At 51.7% G+C, this 21457-nt stretch overlaps 1 protein-coding gene across 1 annotated transcript; it reads right to left on the minus strand.

Moving 5' to 3' along the window:
• Nucleotides 1-651: 651 nt before the first annotated feature.
• DUSP5 (dual specificity phosphatase 5) lies at nucleotides 652-9925 on the minus strand. Its single transcript, XM_042818818.1, has 4 exons — nucleotides 9467-9925; nucleotides 5673-5815; nucleotides 3886-4105; nucleotides 652-2221 (listed from the first exon to the last, which is right to left on the minus strand). The coding sequence occupies exons 1-4, from the start codon at nucleotides 9858-9860 to the stop codon at nucleotides 1821-1823; spliced, it is 1158 nt and encodes a 385-aa protein (XP_042674752.1). The 5' UTR covers nucleotides 9861-9925; the 3' UTR covers nucleotides 652-1820.
• Nucleotides 9926-21457: the final 11532 nt, after the last annotated feature.

Here is a 21457-nt window from a genome sequence, read left to right on the forward strand (position 1 = left end):
AGGGTGTTATAAAGGGATTAACCCCACGGGGCACAGATGTCAACCCAAAAGCGTAGATGTATGGGTCATAAACATGCCACAGTGATAAGCCAGAGAGAGGTGAAGAACTTCCAGCTGAGATGAGGTGTGAAATGGCTCGGATGCTGGGCTTCAAGTGTTTTTGTTTTTGTTTTAATTAATAAAAAGTAAGAAACCAGAACATCTCTGATGGCAGGTGAGCACTGCAGGCTGGCTGCCTGCCCTGCCCATGGCGTGACAGCAGCAGGTGGCTGGTGGACCTACACGGCCTTGTCACCCAGCCTGGGGCACAGCATCCCTTCCGCCTGTGCCGGGGCAGGAAGCGGGGGCTGTGCTGTTCTGACTGCAGGCTTTCGTCTTCAGCGAGACGGCAAATCTTATATAAAAGATGCATGAATCAAAAGAGAAGAGCCTGCCCAGCCGTTGGGAAGTGACGCCACCATGACTCATGTCATTCTGATCAAAAAAATCCTCCCCCTCACCTTCTCCCCCCATAGACTTGCACCTTGGGGCCCTTCCCAGCGGCGCTGCCCTCCTCCCACCCCATGCTGCTGTTGTGGGGTGCTCAGCTGGCCTCCCTCAGCACCAGCACTCCTGCAGCTCCGGCTCACTCAAGGATGACAAACAGCTCGCTTTTCCTCACAGTTTTTTTTTTTATTATTATTATTATCATTATTATTTTTTACACTCCATAAAAACTGTTGCAGACTTTCTTTCACATTCACGAGATCTTCTGGAAATTATTGCCGTTTCCCATATGTATTACATGTAAAAAAAGATAAAAAGGTCAACAGACAAAGAGGGCAGCTTGTTCCGAGCTCCCTGCAGACAAAAACTCAATGCAGTGAATCCAGATTTCACAGATGAAGGCTGGCTGGAGGTGACCACGCACAAAGCAAGCCACATAACACTGGACAAGACCACTTTACCACACACAACGCATCTCAGAAATGCTTGGGAAGAGACCAAAAAGCCAAGCTCATCTTATTTTTTTGGTGTAAAATCCAGCAGTAACTGTGTCATCTGATGGGAAGTAACTCGATTGAGGGTTGTGGAAACATTCAAGTATTCTAGGGCCTTTCTTAAACAACAGATGGGACTAAAATAGCTCAGCAGGGTAGCCTGATAGTTTAAGTTCCTCGGCTTCAGTTAAAAGCATGCTGAGTACAAAGGCAAGTGCAGGAGTACAGGAAATGTCACACCTGAAGGGATCCACGGTCCTTTTGGTCTCCAGTTACACTGAGGTCAGTACCTGACACCATAGAGCCCAGGACAGCAGATTTTCACCTGGATGCACAACGGCAGCCTGAGAGCCCTGCTGCCCTGGCACTCTGCTCCCTGAAACAGGGCACAAGGGAGGAGCAAAGCTGGGGAAACGCATCTCTTCAGGTGCAAGAGGAGCTTCCCGTTTTGTTTTTCCCCCCACTGCTGCTGTTTATTGCTTGAAACTTTAAATAAGGTTCTTCTTAAAAATAAAGAAGGGAAGAAAGTGGGAACTGAGAACACCTGAAATGGATTTCTCATTGCTCCCCAGGAATCTGGAAATACAGTAGTGGCTGCACACTCTGGATAAAAACCTAGAAAAGTACGTCTAAAAAAAAACAACAACAACAACAACAAAAAAACCACCTCACAAAACAACATTAAAAGTTCAGAAAACCTGCCACTTGTGCCTCACAGTCAGAGTATGGGAAGTTTCACCCACGAGGACCACCTCAGACTAAGTCAGTGAGGTTCTCTATTGCACGTTCATGAAATATTCTCATTAGGGTCACAGTTGGGCTCTGAGGGCTCCGGGGCGTTCAGCAGGATGAAGAAGCCGTCATAGGGCTGAGCTTCAGCGAGTGGACAGGGGAGTGGATGGGCACGGAACTCAGCACTGAGGTAGGGAAGGCGAAACACGAGCCTTCAAAATTTTTGCCTAACGTCAGTTCTTCTGCAAAGAAAGAGGCGGCTTCTGTTTTGCACGAGGCAACGGGAGGGCTGGGGGTGGAAGACAGGATCTCTGACTCATATTGTAGCAACTGTCCCATGAAACCAAAGTTTGGTGAGATGAGGCTCCGGCGCTGCTTGATGTAGTCAAAGGCCTCCTCCAGGCGCAGCTTCTTTGTCTTCATGAGGTACGCCATGCAGATGGTGGGAGAGCGCGAAATCCCCGCTTCGCAGTGCACCAGGATCTTGCCCCCTGCTCGTCTGACATAATCTAAGGAACAGAAAGTCATGCGGACATCAGCTGTTGTTGGGGCTGGAGAAGACTCTGGGATACATGTCCAGAAGCCAATCCATCAGCAAGGACCCTCTGCTTTTGGGTGCCAAAGGTGGCATGGAGACAGACAGGAGGGACAAAACCCAGCCCAAGATGAAGCTCAGCCCCAGCTGACATTGTTTCGGGATCTGCAGATCCCAATTTTGCCCCACCTCCAGTTTTAGGGAAATGTTTCCCAGGTGCCGTTTCTCCTCTGCTACAATTTGCTTTTCAGAGTGTTGTGACACACCAGATATCTGGGCAGTGCTTGTGTTTGCTATTCCTGCATTTTCACTACCTGTGGCTCAAAGCATCAGCCCTTACCCCACTGCGTATTTCAAAGGCAAGAACTGCAGAGAATTTCCTCTCATCAGCTTTGCTAGAAAAACAGGGTTTCCTCTTTAAAATCCAAATCTGTCCTGCTGCTTGGTGGGTTGGCAGCAATCAGCCATCCTAGGAGGGACCCTTGGTGGCACCCTTGGGCAGAGTCCCTGGGGCCGTACAACAAAGCACATGAGGACTGCCGGGCAGCTGCTAATTACAGCCTGGCTAAAGGATGCTTGGACTTAAGTCAGGATCTAAAAAGCTTATGCAAAGCACCCATTTTACACAACAGGGAGCCTCTGTGGTTACTCACACAACACAACGATTGTTATTAGATTACAGAGAACGTGCTTAAAATAAGCCCTTTCCACACTAAAATGCAGTTCAAAAATAGATGTCCTCTGGTCTCTTGCCTCGAGCAATATGTTCAAGCTCCAATTTATGGAGAAATGCACAGAGTGTGGTGCTTGCTGCATGGCACTGGAACAGCATAGAGCTGAGCAAGTTATCATTTGCCTGTCTTTGTCTACTGGGGGACTGGTGCCACCAGAACCAGTTATATTTAACTGCTGTACATAAAAAGGAAGACACGGATTTGAGTCACCTCCAGCATCTACACCATACAGTTTTTAAAGAAAGTGAAAACTGAAATCATCCTCAAAATTTTGGGGAAATTTTCAAGTGATTCAACAACTATCAGAAGGGGGTAGGAATGTGACAAAAGTGAATTATCATTTCCCTGAAAATTGTGAGAAGTCCTTTAGCAGGAAGAGAAAGGTCTTAGAGGGCACTCTTACATCAGATTTGCTTTGTTTTTCTATCTGCAGCGTCAAAGAACACTAATCTGGAACTCGCTTTGGAAAGAAAAACAAAGCTGAGTAGCCCACTTGCCTTATCTGCATGGTGACAATCGGAAGGAGGTATTTCCTTCCTCATCCTCCCCAACACCTTGTGAGTGCCCCTTCCTTGCTGAAAACCCCTAGCTGGGGCAGCTGTTGATGAACATGTTTGAACTTTTACAATAACATCTTGGAACACACAAAAAAGGCAGCAACATAAGTTTGATCTCTGAGTTACCCATCATCTCCAGCAGCCCCATTGGAAATGGCTGGATGGCATCAAGCAACCAGCACCCCCTGTATTTTTGTGCCTTTCCCCCCACACACCTCTGAGCCTCTGACTTGTGGCCCTACTATGAGGGCTTGGACACTGCTGTGGGTACGCAGCACTCTTTGAGAAGCCGTTGGCTCCCTTAGGGAAGCTCAGAACCTGGAAAGCTGAGGACCCAGGGCACCTACCAATGAAGTCAATGGCCTCCTGGAAGTGCGAGCTGATGTCTGCTGTGTGGCTGTCCTCCACAGGGATCCACTTGTAGCAGTACTGGTCTTGAAACGACTCAGAGCTCTTCCTGGAGACATTGAGCAGGGCCGTGATGTGCAGGTTGGCGAGGAACTCGCACTTGGAAGCATGATAGGCACTACCAAGGTAGAGAAAAGGCAAGATTTCCACCGGGCCACCCTGGAAGAGAAGGAGCAAGAACATGCAACTCTGACACTGCCTTTGCAATGGTGATTTGAGTCCTGATGTTGCAGGGAAAAATGCAAGGGAGCGTATGTGGGTGCCTGCTCCCCCGCCTCCCACCTTTCCCCATGATGGCTTTGGACCCAGCGCTGCTGCCCAGTGAATCACTGCATTGGCACAGCCCACGCAGGAAGCAGCTTTTCATTTTCTCGTCCACATCTGCGAGGTACAAAGCTGGAACCAGCCCCTCATGTGCAGGATGTTTCCTGCCTCTCAGGAGGGCCCAAAGTGCTTTCATTGGGAGGCCCAGATCAGGAAGGGTCCTAGAGTGGGGCTCAGCCCCATGGCAGAGTAAAACCCCTGTGACTGCAACTACAGGACCGGGGCAGGGGACACCCCCTCCCCTGCGTCACCACATAGTCACCCACTCTGCAAGATGTAATCTCAGTTCCTCCTTCCCCAGAATGTGAAAAAAAAACGGGTGACGACACCGTGAAGAAAAGCCACCGCCTGACAGACGCGGGTGGCAGGTAATTTCCATGATGCACAGTGCTGCTGCCAGCCCTCAGGGGTGAGAAATCATCTTACGAACCCTCCCCCCCCCGCTGCCCTGTGCAATTTGCCGGGGACAGCCAGGAGCCACCTGCATCATGGGGCTCACTCTGGGGACACCCGGAAGCAGCCAGACCGCAGGGTGACATCTGGGGGCACACATCTTCCTCAGCCCTGGGGGCGGGTGTGGGAGCACAGTGACTTCCGACGGAAACCCCACAGGGCCTCCCAGGGCCATCTGCCGGAAAGCAGCAGCCCCATACCTCTCCCTGCCCCTTTGGTGTCCCCTGGGAGGGGGCCACTGCTCACAGCCAGCATTGGAGCTGCCTGGCTGCGTGGTGAATGCACCCTCAGGGCAGTTTTGGGCTGAAGAGGGTTTGTACTTCCTATTGCTGCCTCATTTTGAAGCCAGCTGGAGGTGATGCTGGCCAGCGGCACAGACAAGGAACTTTAGTGACACGTGGGACAGGGACTGGGACAACCTGCTGGCAGCCTGTGCCAGCATAAGGGCCACCATCACCATGCCCTGTGCCACTGTGTTGGTAAGGCACGTGGGATGTCAGTGAGTTCCAGAGCTGTTAGCTCCTTCGCCAGCCTCTCCAGAGCCATTTTAGATTGGCTATAAAGAAAATGATTCTTACGTTAAGTGTAGTGAAGCACTGGCACAGGCTGCCTTGAGATGTGGTGGTGCCCTGTCCTTGGAGACACCCAAGGTGAGACTGAATGGGGCTCTGAGCACCTGATGGAGCTGCGGTGTCCCTGTTCAGTTTTATTTAGAATTTAGACCAAATGGCCTTTAAGGGTCCCTTCAAACAGCTCTATGACTCTCAGATTGCAATGGGCTTTGTGATCAAAACACACCTATTTCTTGCTGCAGGAACAGAAATAACTCTAACCCCACGCACCACATACTCTTACACGCTCCTGCCTTTGGAGCATATGAGATGTGAAGCTGGGACAGAAACAGCTGGTGGTATGAGATTGAGCTGGAGGTGGCCCTGGTGACACACACCTGGTCATAGGCAGGCTTGTGGTTGGCACTCTGCTTCTCACAGTGGCTGATGAGGTTCCTCTCCACGTCACTCCTCTCCAGGGAAATGAGCTTCCCATCCACGCAGCACTCAGGATATTGCGAATTGAAGGTTTCATAGCCCCCTGGGGAAGGAGGGGAAAAAAGAAACACTGATGTTAGCACCTCTGAAAAGTGGTTTAATTAAAGTGGAGGAGAAATGAGGCTCGGTGCCGGTAATGAAGTGGGTCAGTGCTGCAGTGCTGTTGCCAGGGTTGGTTAGAAAACTGTCCCTAGTGATGAAGTGGGGTTGCTTGAGAGGTTTGGGCACCCAAGGAAAACCTCCAATACTGCTGACAATTATTAACTTGATAAAACCCAGTGGGTAGAGATGAAAACCATTAGTGCATGTAGGTCTGTTGAGTCCAGCAAACATTAACCTCTGTACAGCAGGGACTGAGCTCCCTCCTCCAGTCACACACACACACTGCTGCCAGTGCTGGAGGGAGAACTCTGTGGAATTCATCCCAAACCCACCCTCACTGCGTGCACTGGGACAGCCCAAGAAACACTGTATTTGCATTCCTAAACGGACACGGGCACAAGAGAACGCTTGCAATCGCATCATTGATCACCACAACGCATGAGACAGCAAATTAATGAAGACAGTCCCACTGAAACCAATCTGTTAAATAACCACTATAAAATCTAATGAAATCCTGTGACAGCGTTTGACAGCTCAATGGCCCCACATGAGCGATTGTGCATGGTTAAGTACTGCCTTCGTTACATTCAGCACGCCGCTAATGAAAAGGAATTAATCCTATTATTACACCGTTACTCAAAGTTTGTCCTCAGCTAAACGGTTGCCTATTTCCAGGCTAAGAATACGCTCATCAAACTGAACGTGAATACGTCAGGTAGCAGAAACAGCCTGGAAATGTCAGCTGTGTGCCGTGCATCCACCACCTGTGATTTTTCAGAGCAAAAACGAATTGTCAGAGAGCTCTTCTACAGGAAAATTCAATAACCCTTTGGAGCGTGACCGCCAGGTAAACAGGGCTGTGCAAGCAAGGCCTGCAGTGTGATTCATTAATCCGCCACCGCTTTGCCCTGATAAGCAGTGCTGCCGTGCGCCCCGATCGGGGCCCGGTTTCGCAACAAAGGAAGCCCTGTGGCTCTGTGCACCCACAGCCCCGCTGCCTGCGCTGCCCACTGCCTCCACCTCTGACACTGTGGCCCCGCACACCGGTGCCTCATACGCGTGTGATGTTTGGGCAGATGTGTGCTCAAACCAATGACGTGCTGCTGTCACCCACTCAGTCTCGCCGTGGGGTCCTTGCGTTGCAAGAGCACAGCACGGTTCGAAGCCCACTAGGCATGGTGAAAAGCTGTTTTCCATACTTGGGGGCACGAGGGCGGCTTTGCGTGCAGTTGGCACTCACACCACCCACACCTTCCCTCCCATGACCCCAGCCAAACTCAACCAGCACAGGCTGAGCAGCAGTGTGACCACAAAGAACGTGAAGGGGGCTGATGAAATGATAGCCCTCATGGTGGAAGAGCCAACAAACATGAGAAACTCTCCCGACTGCCTGATCCCACACTGCCTTCCCACAGAGTGGGCTTCTAAATCCTGATGTTTTGCATGGCTGACCTTATCTTCCCACTGCCCTCAGCCACTGCCTTCGCGTAGGAAAAATACATTCAGTCCATAGGAGTAGCCATTATCCCCATTTACACCCTGTGCTGTTTCTGCTTTTGAATGAACACAGATGTGTGTGAGCCAAGTCAGCATGTGTGTTCCCCACGTCTCTGGGACAGCAGAGCATGCGGCCACTGAATGGTTAATTGCAAGCCTCGGGGATCAGGATATTTGCAGGCCTCTGACGGTGAGTCATCCTCTCATCCCCTCCTCCAGCAATCTCTTCTTTCCCCTCTCCTCTCAACCTAGCTTCCCTGAGGTCATCTCTGCAAATACTTCATTGCTCATCACAGGGAGTGGGGCTGCGCTTTCATTTTTAATCAATAAGTAACAGAATCCCTGTCAACACCAGGGGACCATACACTGTTTTATCTTTCTGCGAGCCCTTCTTCCTCTACCACGCGATCCCTTGCCCTGCTGGGGCTGAGCTGACCCACGGCGAGCACTCTGTGTACATAGGTCAAACACACACACCAGGCAGCACAGCCACTGCCAGGAGGCCTAGAGGTCCCTATTTTCTGCACAGCACCCGCTGCTGCAGGGTGATTTATGTCCCTGGTGTCACCCTATGTCCCCCACACCACCACAGCTTCCTGGGGGTCTGCAGCCCCGGTGAATCAGCGGCTCCGGCAATGAGTCACACCAGAGCTGTGGGCTGCTGGTCCTGAGACCCAGAAGAGAGGTGAGAGAGGAAACTGTGCTCTGCCAGGGGGAAATCTTTTCAGCCTCGTGTCAGCAGGCTTTCAAGAAAGAGGCTTTGCAATACATGAAAGATGCAAAGCGGAGCCTACATCAACACTCCACCCCATTCAAACTGCCCACAGCCACCACTTCAAAGTGGGGAGCTAGGACATAGGAGGGAAAGACCATCCTGAGGCTCAGTCAACGGGCTTGGAGTCAGCAAAGCTTAATTCAGCTCCTGGATTGCCACACACTTCCCAGGGTAACCCTGGAGATGTTTCTTCACCCTTGTTTTAATGGGGTCCCATAGGATTTTGCCCAGTCCCACATGCTACAAGCATCCCTGCCCTGTGACAGCAGAATTGGTGCCTGCAGGGGTGCAGCATCTGAGGGTAACTGGGCAACGCCAGCGTGGTGGAAAACTGCCCTGCATCTCCCTCCTGCTTGGTACCAGGCCCCCCATATTGGAGTTGCTTCTGCCCAGTGGTGAAGCCCTCTGGGCTCTCTTCACCACAGGAAGCACAAACTGGGTGGGGGGGGCCAAAAAAAAACCAAAAAAACAAAAACAAAATGCAGCAGAAATCCTGCTAGGATAAAAAGCTTAATAAAAGTCCACGACAGAATTTAAGAGCTATCGCTGGACTTTCTCCTCCAGCCGCGATCTCCCATTGCCCCTGGGCTATTTGGGTGCTCTTTGGGAATCCTTTCGGCGCTCCCCGATCGACACCGCGCTGCCAGGGGATGGGGGAGGGCTGGGATACGAAGAGGGCAAAAGGACAAAGGCGCTGCCGGGCGAAACGGAGCGGGGGACGGGAGAAAGGGCAGGCTGCTGGTTTTTATTGTTTTATTACCCCCGGGTTACACGGAAGGAAAACAAAAACCGCAATCCGAAGGCTATAAAGCACGTGAGGAAGGCGGTGTTCGCACCCCCTGATGAGCCCCGCAGTTGCAACTCTGGCTTTCCCCTGCCTGCACATGTTGGGGAGGCACATCCCCAACACCTCCGGACGAAGGAGCGACCCCCAGTACTGGGCTACGACCTGCGGCCCCGGTGTTGCTTCCCATACAGGGCGGCCGAGCGGCTCTTGGGGCTGGGTTGGCTCCCCAGGCAGCCCCGCTCCCTCGATACCAACTTTTGTTCTCCTTCCCTGATGTTCTTCGCTTTCCATCCTCCTCTCAAACGCGCGGCGGGGGTGAGCGGAAAGGTATTTGGACTCAGCCCGCGAAGCCTATCCGGTATTTACCTCCAGTGGGTGGAAAAGAAATGAAATCCCGGCGTTACCTCCCTGCCCCGCACCTATAAGCAGTTTAACACCGCGAGTGGGGAAGGGGCCGCTGCCCGGAGGGCTCCGGGGATCGATCCCCCAAATCCCCCATCACCGATGCACGCCGCCCCCCGCCGCCCCCTCACCTTTCAGGAAGCAGACCCTGGCCCCGGCCTCGGGCAGGCTGGAGAGCAGCGCGTTGAGAACGATCTGCGCCGTGCTGTCTTTCTTCAGCTTCTGCCAGTGCCCCGTGCCCTGGTCCAGCACCACGACGGCCGCCAGACGGGCCCCCCCCGCCGCCCCCTCGGAGCCCAGCAGCAGCCGGGAGCGGGCGGCCGCGTCAGGGACAACGAAGTGGAGCGGCACGGCCCCGCCGCGGGCCCGCCGCATCACCACCGAGTTGAGGTTGACGTTGAGGGAGCCCCGGAGGCAGGAGGCCGAGTAGGATAGGTAGGGCCGGCAGTCCAGCACCAGGCAGCGGGAGGGCTCCTTCCGCAGGAGCTTCCGCAGCTGCCGGCAGTCGAGGGAGGTGACTTTCATAGCGGCCGCAGCGTGAGACCCTCCGCGGCGGGGCTGCCCGGGACGGGAGAGCGGCCCGAGGGTTACCGGTGCTGGCGCGAGAGCCGCAGGGCCGCTACGCGTGGACGGGACGGGAGGGATGGAGGCACCGCGCCGAGCCAGAGCAGGGAATCCCGGCTGCCGCCAGCGGGCATTTATATGAATGGGAGGCCGGGCTGTGACGACACTGCCCATATAAGGGGAGTGACGCACCCGCCTTCCAAATATGGGCATCTCCCGCCCCGCGCTCCGCCCCCCGGCGGGGTTCCCCTCCCCTGCGCTCCCCTCCCCGCAGCGGACGGCGTTAGTCAGTTCGGGAGGCAGAGGAAGCTGAAAAACGCCGCAAAAATTCTCCAGTCATTGGCCTGAGCCTCGCCCCGTCATCGGCATCATCGCCTCCCCCTCCTCAGCCGCGATTGAGAGCCGGAGGGGGGTGAGGAGGAGGAAGAGGGGGAGGAAGGAGGGCAGCACCGGGGCAGCTTTCTCTCACCGGGCTGTAGTGGGTTTCAGTTCTCTTTATTCTTTCCCCCGCTATGTGTGTCACCGCCAGCAAGGACCCATAGGGGCTGCAGCCCGGCAGCAAAGCAGGAGGCAGCTCTGGGCGAGGTGGGAAGTGTTGCTGTGCTGAATGAATGAACGGCAAAAAGGGGATGAACGGAAATGGGGTCAGGAAAAGTGGTGTCTGTTTGGGGATCTGATGTCCCCTTGCTTGTAGCAAAGGTGTAGGCTGCAGGACTGTGTCCACAGACCAGAGGAAGAGTAACGCAGCAGAGCACAACCTGCTGCTGTGGCCCGAGATCATCACTCTGATACACAGAATTAGGAAATCCAGCACTTTCCCTTTTCTCATAGATGAGTTTTATGAATCAAAGAGAGAAGTGGCAATCCCTGGAAACAGTCAGGCAAAAGGCTGCGCTCCAGCCAAGCTCATGGCAGCCAGGCAAGGTCGCAGTGGAGCCATCCAGGAGCAGCATGCTGTTATTATTCTGATGCTGCCCCGAAATATGCTCACCTCCACCACGGGCAGGAAGTGCCACCCTGCCCCAAACTGCCTGCAGCAGTAACAAAGATGCATGAAGGAGACTGCACAAGGAAAAATACTCGAGCTGATGGGAAGCAAAGCCATGAGCAGTTTCGAAGCACCTGCACTTCTTCCTCTTTCAAACCCATGCGGCCCCCAGCTGGGCCCCCCTAACCCGACCCTCCTGCTCTACATCACTGACTGTCAGATGGTACAACACCAGACAGCTGGTGGGTAGTTGCAGGTGTTGGTCCCAGTGTGGGTGCTGCTCTCACTGTGGCCCCAAGCCGTCCCCTCCTTGCTCAGCCTATGATTAATAGCTGGGGGCTTCTGCTCCCGGTCATGCAGAGAGAACCTCCAGCACAGAGTGAGCACAGCCTGCTTCCTGCCCTCAGCCCTGCTCCTGCCACCTCGACAGAAAACCAGTCCCACTCCCCCCTGCTCCCCTAGTACAGCCCAGCTGCTCAGTGTCCCGGTGCATGGAGGGGCTGTGGGTAATGCAAGCGCTTCTCCCTCTCTGGAGGAAGGAGGGGGCTGGCAGTGAGCATCATTTCCTCCCAGAAAACCCCAGTGACACGGGAAGAGGTGGGAGGGAAAGATACTCTCCCCAGCCCCGGTCTGAAGGAGGGGGCAAATGCTCAGAAACTCAACTCCCTGGGGAAGAGCTCTGGTGTTAGACCTGAAGTGACAATGGGGTGTATGTGTATCGGGATGTGACCTGCAGCTGACCTTCCTCCCTTCTCACACCTAACACTGAGCCTCCAAACAACCGCCTTTCAGCAGATTATAGCTTTGCTTTTGTTTCTTAATGGAGTGAGTCATGCCCACCTTTTTATTAGACGAAAATAAGCAGGCGAACAGCAGCAGTGTGAGGCTTCCTCCTGCAGCAGGGTGCTGGATGCCCGGCCCTGATGCCCAGCCTCTGACTCCTGGCCTGCCACCTCTATGGTTTCGTGTGCTTGGGGATGGGGAGCCAGAGAGGGCTGCTGTTGTGGGTGTGCAAGCAGCCATGGGGATGCAGACAGACACAGACATGTTTCCCTGCTGAATCTACCCCTTAGTTTGACAGGTGCCCCCAGCAAGAAAGGGGAAAGTGCTGCATTCTTATGTATGGAGAGCACTGAGCCTTTCAGCAGCCTCTGCCTTACCCAGTGAACTCCCACCTCCATACAGCACTTGCAGAATCATAAAAGCTGGAAAAGACCACTGAGATCATCTAGTCCAACCATTGATCCATCATCACCATGCCACTCGACATCATTCTCCCTGCTCCTCCTCCCACTTCCCTTTGGTAATCTCCCAGGCTCCTTTGTCCTTTGTCTCGGGCTTTTATCGGGGCTTTCAGATCCACTGGCCCTTTCCTTTTCTTTCAGGCTGTATTTCCCCTAACCCAGCTCATTCTTCCCTTTTCCTCACCTCCCGCAGACCCATTGTTGCTGCCCACCGTGGGTGTGTGGGACTTTGCTCAGCCTCGGGGCAGAAGCAGCTCTCCCCCCCCTCCTCCCCAGGTGGCATTACCCACTCGTGGAGAAGCACCCATTCAGCGGGCATCACTGAAGAGCAAAACTGGCTTTCTGGGGAGACTACCGTTCAAAAGGGGGCTTAGGAAAATAAGTGAATGCTGTTTGGAAACAAGAGACAGGATCAGTCAGATCCATAGGGCTTGAGTTGCTGATGCCAAGATCCTGTGCTGGGTGCTGGGTGCTGGGTGCATGCCCTACAAACCACAGTGCTAACCCCAAACCACAGCAAAAGGGAGACGAAGCCTAAGGAGGACCAGGGGAAGGCAGATCAATTGTTCCCCAGGGGATCTGCCAGGGAGGTGATACAGAGGAAGCACCCTACGTGTCACTGTGTCTTAATCTGGGGCTCGAGGTGCACCACATCCCTCCTGGGGCATAGCACTGCACTCATCCTCCAGCTGGTTGTGAAGTGCAGGACATTCTTTGGATGAACAAAGCATAGTACGAGGCGACAGAGAGGATGTGTTGGCATTTCTGTGCTGTTACTAAGTTTCCCGTAACATCACTTTCTAATTTGGAGCGGCTGATGTCAAAACGCTCACGGCACAAGCAGTCAGAGAAGCACGTGCTGATACCAACCCAAACCATTCTATGATTCTAGGACTCTACATGGCAGCCGGGAGCTGGGTGAAGCCATTCCCGTGTCTGGAGTCTGCTGAGCAACGCCAACAGGAGGCTGCAACGCTGTGATCGCATCGGTGACACGATTTGCTCACCAGTGCTGAATTCCAACAGAACAGATTGGATCATGAACAAATCCATCCCCTAACAAATTTGTCCCAATCGCGACAGAATAACCCATGGTCAAATCTAATTCTGGAAGGTGAAATGTGCTACCAGATACAGACTGTGCTGCGTGGCAATCATCCCCCTCACCTTCTGGCACCATAGATGTGATCTGTTGCTGAACTGGAACCTTTTTTTCTCTCCAGGGAACAAGTGAAAAAACTAGTAAGTGATAGGGCATTTTCAATAAAAATAGCTCATTAGATAATGGAAATGCATGCCACAAGCCACTCATTTTGGAAGAACAAACTGGATTTCAGTGTTCTGCAGCCCCAGCATCTCTCAGATCCGTTTTACATTCCCAGCTCTGCTGCCACAGAACAGAACTGGGATGAACAGTGCACGGTCTGAATGGGAGTAGTCTGCACTCAGCACTTCTGAAAATCAGGCTGGTAGTGAATGTCAGCCTTATGTCTGCTTTCTACCTGACTCATGCCTACGTGACTCCCCTGGCTGCTGCGAGCTGCTGTCAGCAGCCACTGCCAGGGTGCAGGAGGAACACACAAAGCCTCACATCACCAGCTCTCTGCACATCAAGGCTGATTTTCTCCACTCTCCTTCCACAGCCACGATGCTTGTGAGCTGTAATGATGAGCACTTGCAGGAACCAGTTATGAGTGTAAAGATCTTCCTTTTTGCGGCCATCCCTGGGGTAGCTGCATGGAAAACTATTTCTGTAGTTAGCTGTCTTTAGTGTGAGACAAAGCCCTTTTGTTCTTTTATCAACTTGCCAGTTCTCATTTGTTCTTTCCTCTTCCTGCTGCTGTTTCCCTGCACGCATTTCTCGCCTTCTTGTCCCCTCTCTTCCCTTGCCCTGCATGTTTCCCAGGAGCCTCTTCCAGCCCCTTGCCTATGGCCAACGCAAGCCTGGCTGGGCTCTGACCCACATCTGCTCCTGCCCACCTGCCCCATCCGTCAGTGCAGCACATCCCCATCCTCGTGTGGTTACTGCCTCCTCAGACTGCAGGGAGCCATCAAATGTCTCAAGATTTTCTTATATGGGCAGTTTAATTGACTGTTTGGACAAACATATCTCGGAGAAACGCTGGTTGCTTTGGTCCAGATCTTCTGCAAGCTAATCTTATCATCACTAAATCTGATTCTCTCTGCCTTGGTCTTTCTGACTGACTCATTTCTTAAGCACCAGGTTGTTGCCTGGAGGGTATAATCACGTAAATATAATCCACCACACAGTGTGTGTTACTATGCCCACTCCACTGAGAATGAGTACAGCTCCCAAGCACAGAAATGACATTTTAAGCTCAAAATGGAGCAGCTCATGTTTCTAGCTTAGAATGTTTTGGAGTCATTTCAGTGGGCTACACGGATATAAACAAACAAAATCATCACACACGGTAAAAAAAATATTACACCTCACTTTTCCATAGCATTGCAAGAAGAAGAAAAACAAACCCAAGGCAGCTCCACAGTTTGTTGTAAGCTTCATAAAATCACAGAAATGTTGGGTTGGAAATGACCTTAAAGCCCACCTGGCTGCAACCCAGTGCCACCCACCAGATCAGGCCACCATCCAACCAGGCCATGGGCACCTCCAGGGATGGGGCTGGCACTTTTCCTGCATGTCCGCCCTCTGAAGCTGCACTGTGACTACTTTGATTGTTGCCTTCCTCCACTGACATCAAAACATCCAGAGAAGGGGAAAAAAATAGTGTTTCGATTTTTTTTCTTTCCAAAACAATCCTAATGAAATGAACTTGTAAAAAGAGAGGAAATAATTTACGTCTCATGCTCATTTCTCCTGGGCTCCCGCTTGCTTAGCCTCATTTAAACTTTGTATCAGCTTATGACATCCGGTGAAAGTACACTACAGCTTATTAAAATTTAAAGCTGTTACTCCAAGGGAAAACACTGAAAGCTCTTTGATGGATTAGCCAAGCCGGCAGGATGTGGCTTCCATGTTGTATCATTCTGATGGCACAGCCCACTTGGGCATCTTTATGAAATATAGCTTCCCCATCACTTTCAGCTTGCTACAGATCTTATTCTGCTGTGTTCCACTCCAGAACTGCAGACATTTTACAGCAAATTAGGAGGGTATCACATGCTAACTCTGTAAAATACAGAACTGTATTTAAGCTGAAGTAAACGTGGAAGTAAAAAACAACATACGGCATTCATTTAAGAGAAGATGAGTTAAACATCCGAATGTTACCACAGAATCACAGAATTACAGAAACTTTAAGGTTGGAAGAGACCACCAAGGTCAGCCAGTCCAACCATCAGCCCATCCCCCCATGCCCACTCACCACGTCCCTCGGTGCCACATCTCCATGTTTCCTGGACACCCCCAGGAACGGTGACTTCCCCCTCCCTGTGCAGCCTACGCCAATGCCTCACTGCTCTTTCTGAGAAGAAATCGTTCCTCAGACCCAAACTGAACATCCCCTGGTGCAACTTCAGGCCATTATCTCTTGTCCCATCACTAGTCACTGGAGAAAAGGGGCTGATCCTCAGCTCATTGCAACCTCCTTCCAGGTAGCTGTAGCGAACAATGCATTTGCTCCCATAAGAAAGGTGGGCTGAGAGACCAACAGGACCCCAAAGAGCAGCGAATGGGACCAGTACCATCACACGTGCAGGGGTGCAGAGCAGCACCTTACTTCTCTCAAATCAAGCTTGTATTGGAAACTTCCCAGTGCAGTGCTGCTTGTAGGATGAGGCTTTGCTACAGCTTCCTATTACTCATACATTTAGGTGGAAGCCTCTCCCCAGTCCTTCCCAAAGTCCACTTGGGAAACACACTGGGATGGAGAGCTCTCATGGGGAAGGATCTCTGGGGCCATCCTCAGCCTGTGGCTACCAGCCCTGACAACATCAATTCCCTTGCACTCCTTGAATCACTGACAGCCTTTGATTGTTTATAATGCACCTCTTCTCCACCAGGCAATTGAAAAGCTCTTTGCTTGGACTGATTTGGAAAAATCTTGGTTACCTGTACCCAGGCACAAAGCAGCCTTGCCATTAGGAGCATTTCCACCTGGAGAGATCAATCCCAGAGAAATCCATCACTGCACTGCCATGGTATGCCCATCATACTGCTTCAATCCTCACAACCCTGGGAACAGACTAAGAGCTCCCACGACTTTCCTGGGAGTAAAATACATGTTATAACATGAGCCTGCTTCAGGGCTGTGCCTGGTACTGCACCTGGCTGTTAATTCATGGTGACAGGACCCCCTGACCTACTTTTACATGAGTTGCACTGCCTTTTCCAACACAGGCTTCCTGCCAAAAAACACCCATAGAGTGGAAGGGACAGAGCTTCCTGGGGCTTCCCTTCATCCTGTGGGAAGACAAAAGGAACAGAGTGTTGTAGTGCAGCAGCAGGATGACAGTCACAGCTGGGAGCACGCTTCCCATATGCTGGCACCATATGGTAACTGCCATGTCACAAGGTCAGCATGCTTATGTACTTTCTGTAAATGTGTTTAAAGAGGAGAGAAACCGCAGGAGAGCTGTTTGCACATCTTGGCAGTATCCCATAGTAATTACCAAGGGCAGGCAAAGCGTCTGCTCCCCACTCCTACCTTGGCTTCCCAACGTCTCCCATCTTAGGGACCCAGAGCTCTTATAGGGCTGCGAGCAGAGGTGCAAGAACTCTGGCATGAAACAAACATTCCACCCTTGGCTTTCCTCAAACTGACCCAGGAAGGACCGCTGTTCCCAGACGGTTCAGTTCCCATCGTCTCATGCTTCAGAGCCCTTCACCTCACCTGTGGCTGGTTGGGATCCTTCCCCACAAAAAGTATTCACATTTGTGAGTTGGGAGTAGGGGACGGTGCGGGGAGGTGCTGGAAGCACGGCCCCTGGCTGCAGGCTGGCTCTGAACAACAGGGCATTGTCCCTGTCTGCAGGAAACCCAGCCCCATGATGCAGAGCAGGACAAAGGCTTGATTTTGCTATGCAAAGGAGCTGGAAGCCAGGAAGGGGCCTGCACAGCCACGCTCCCGGCTTGGTACACACGGGATGCATGCAGCAGGCTGTGGGTGATGGGTGGAGATCTGTGGGACACACCAGTGAGCCCAGGGACAACGTGGTGTGGGTTGCATACTTCTCATGGGGTGAGTCAGGGAATGGCACTGGATGCTCTGCAGCCAGATATGAAAGCACCCGTTTGGGGTTTTTAACATTCAAGTTAAAGCCTTCCATAACAGTGGAAAACAAACAGTTGAAATTAAGATGATAAAGGAAAAAATTTTGCAGCATCTGTGAGAAGGTGAGAACTGATAGCAACAGATCACTGCATACATCTCAGTGACAGGGAGAACACAGGCACCTGCCCTGGAGCCAGTCCTGAAAATACAGCAAGAAACGCTTTGTTCCATCAGATATTGATGTCCTGGACAGGCTGAGCTTGAGAAGAACGAGGAGAAGCCCCAGTGTCTGCCACACTGCTGGCTGAGCAAACACGGACAGGGGAGCACATATGGGGTTCTCTGCAGGAGGATGTGCCTGCACAGCCAGAAGCCCAGCCTCGTGGTAGGTGCTCACTAAGGACTCTGCTGCAGGTGCTTTCCCTACTCAAGTCCAGGCATCTGTGTGAGACAAACCAGAGGGATGGCTGACACCAGTTTTGATCCTGACACGTGGGATTATGAGAAAGTGCATTGCAGTTGTGTCAGGTACCATTGCATTAGCTCTCCAGCAAGCACAGGTCAGTGGGAGATGAAGCCATTAGTCACAGCATTTGTGTTGATATTTCCTTACTGTACAATGCTAATAGCTCCACTTGTGCCTTCAGCCCCACTGCTGCACAGCAAACACGCGAAGATATGGGAATTCTTTCTTTCCACTCATCATTTTTTTTTCTCTTCCATGCACTTAGAAGAGAATTTAAGAAAGGCTCTGGAAGCAGAGACAGAGCTGAAATCACACTTAGATTTTGCTTCTGCCTGTGTGATTAATTGCAGAGTTGTTTTACTGCAATGTGCACTGCAAAGGATTTATAAAACGGACAGTTACTCAGCTCAGCTCACACTGAGGCACTGCCTTTTGCTATCACAGAAAAGGATTGGGCTGCATCTGTACAGCAGCTGCCAGCCAGCTAATTCTGCAGAACTAGAGATTCTCTGGCTGTGGATTTCTGTGGGACTGATTTCCAAAATCATTTCTTCTAACAATGCAGTCACAGTGTGATTAGTTATGTAGTGCATATTCCCAAAAAGCAATTTTCTATTTTTGTTTCCTTCCTCCAGCAGGGGATTCCCTGTAAATTAACTGCAGAAGAAAACTTGTGACAGAATCAGAGGCAGAGAGCGAAGAAAGCATGGAGGTGGGCTTTTGAGTCAGGAAGGCTATTGCTCACCAGCTAATATAGAGTATTTTGCCCACCACCTCCCTGCAGAAAATAAGCTGCAGTTCTATAGAAAATGGTATGGAATTACCAGATTCTACCTGAAACACTCTCACTCAACTGCCCTGCTTGCACTGCACACAGTGGGTGAGGCCAGCACAAACTGTTGTAAGGGGAACCAGAGTCAAACAAGTTCATGGGAGAAATGAGCCTCACATTTTTGGAAGTAAGAATGACAAACCATTGGGACAAGCTATAAAGGAAGTGGTGGACTTTCCCTCTCCTTCAAGTCAAGAAATGTTGTCATCAAGCACAAGTTGTGGGGGTTGGCTTGGGAATAACCAGACCAGATTGTCACACCTTAAGGACTATGAAATCACATACATGATTTGGAGATGCAGGGATCACATGGCTGTCCCATCTTTAGGCACACGGGTCAGAATGTATTAGCAGCTCACTGCATGGTAACTGCAAATAAGCCACGTCTGTAATAGTTTAGACTTGTCTTTCTGCCACTGTGAAACAAGTAGGTGGAAGGAGCACATCCTCTCATGGGTTGAGCCGGTGTGCTCCCCTGGGAATGCAACTCCTCCATGGCTACAGCCATGGAAGCACTGACACGGGCTCCCTCCTGAGTACCTGCAGCACCAGCTGTAAACTAGATGAATACTTTTGGGTCAAATTTGTAACATGCCGTCAAAACAGCTGATACTTGAAATGACAAGTGAGAAAGGAAAGTATGCAGGAGTGCTCAGCATCTACAGTGAACCCACAAAAAAGATCTATGTGCTACCAGAAGAGAAATGGAGAAGGAGGAGCAGAGCTGCCTGGTGGGGCTGTGTGCTGGGTGGGCAGCAGTGACCGCCCCCTCCCCCCGCCCCCCCACCTCCTGGTCCTCCATGTCTCTGATGCCCCACCTCCTGATTACCTGTATCTCTTGGTTCCCCAACCTCCTTGTCCCCTGCAGAGCTGGATACTCAAACAGAGAAAAAAGAAATTTGATTTACTTTATTTGCTGTGGCTGCCTACACTTGAGACTGACAGCTGTTAAAACAGCTCCAGTTCCATGCAGACCACACTCCTCAGCTTCTCTCTACTTCCCTTGAATGAAATGGCCAGAGGGAGGGTACTTATGTCTCCTCTACTGAGTAGGAGAAATTACTTTTGTGTACTGAAGGCAAACAGAAAGCCCAGCACAGCTGTGCTTGCACATCCAGCTAAGCACTGTCCAGCAGCTGGCATAAAGGATGCCTGGGGCTTGTGCAGCTCTCAGGGGTGCTTTGTACTCTTTGTGAGTCCAGGGTGGAACTTTTCAAGTCGTGGAAAGAGCCAGAGATAACATGATAAGAAAAGCAGAGTGTCATCATGTCCCTGATCCCACAGTCGCGATCTCAGATAGCAATTCCCATTGCTTTCATCAGTTGTTTCCAGCAAGAGGAGCAATGCCGGATCCAGCCCAGCGTGTGCGATGCAATCAGTGCTTCATTGTCACAGAGCTGGGAATTACTGCCAGCATTAACACCCCCAGCCACCCACACGCTTTTGTTCTACACCATCACACACTCCAAAGAGTTGCTCCTCACTGCTACACGTGGCTCAAATCATGGCCACAAGAGTGCCTGGCTCTGAGTGTCCTCCTGCCACACCACGGGGCTCACCCAGCCCAAAAACAGGCAGTGGGGCTCAGCAGACAGGTGCGGGGTTAGTCAGCAGGCCCCTCCATCTGTTTGTCTGATCTCAAGTGTGTTGCAAGCCAGCAGCAGGGTGAGGGTGTGCATTTCATCACCCACCCACCCATCCTGTCTTTTCTGCCCCCAGCCCCACCACCTGCAGTAGCTCTGGGAGCAACCAGCCGGAGCTCTTGTGTATACACATCATGTATTTGCAGCCCAGGTGGGTGATGTATGCCCCTCTGTGTATGGGGACTTCTGATCTACATCACCTCCTGGAGTCCCCCCTTGTCTTTCCATAGGGAAACATTGTTCATGCATTAATCTACTCTCTGTTTCATCCCATTGCTCTCCTCCTGGATCTGATAAGAGCCTCACCCTCATTACAGTAATTAATTGGCTGGAGAAATGCAGCACCAAAGAACCCAAAACCCAAGTAGGCCCAATGTTCACTGTCAGAAATTCCTGTGCCAGCAGGCAGACATTGCTGAGACCTGAGTTTTCCTGTGGTGTGGGATTCTCTACTGCTGATACCGTCCTCTGCTCCTGCAGGTTTGTGTTTAAAGGAAGGGCGAGAAGGGAGATTACTTGAGGCCAGAAACCCAGAGGTCCCCTTCTGGGACCTCTTCCATTCAAGCCCCTTTTGGAATCCCAAACAAACCACCTGCCTAGGGTTGTCTGAGCTCTCTTTGAAGCCTCAGGACTCTGTGAAGATCTCTCCATTTTCTCCCTGCTTAGTAAAGCTTGGTGGAAACAGTACAGTGAAGCACTGCAGAAGCCACATCCCTCCATGTGTCTCTCCTCAATGTGGCAGCATGCAGAAATGAAATACTCTGTGCCCCCTCACATCATACTGGTATATTCCCAGAGCAGCTCTCCACCCAGCATGGGCAGCCTGTGCAGCTCCCCGATGGCCTGGCTGTATGCATGTTCTGGTTTCATAAAGAACTGAGAAAAATCAGGGGAGCAAAACCACAGAGGAGTCAACACCTGCTCACAGAATGGGACCAGGGAGGTGAACAAGGGAGCTGGCACTGGGGGAGGAGGCATGGCCAGGTAGGTGGGGGCCACAGTGCCAACAGTGTGGGGCACAAGTGATGAGAGACATCTAAAGCAGAGCAGGGCCACTCACAAGACCTGCTCGGCTGCTGGCTGGATGTGTCCTCCTTCCTATTTCAGTACTGTTTTAATACCCCTGAGGCAACCAGATCTAACAAGTGAGATGTTTCAGTTCTCCTTTCCTTGTGGCTTGATGGTGTCCTGGG

Source organism: Centrocercus urophasianus, unplaced genomic scaffold (assembly GCF_019232065.1).
Source record: "Centrocercus urophasianus isolate 14NV4802_14NV808 unplaced genomic scaffold, USGS_Curo_1.0 seq_17, whole genome shotgun sequence".
In the NCBI taxonomy this organism is placed as follows: Eukaryota; Metazoa; Chordata; class Aves; order Galliformes; family Phasianidae; genus Centrocercus; species Centrocercus urophasianus.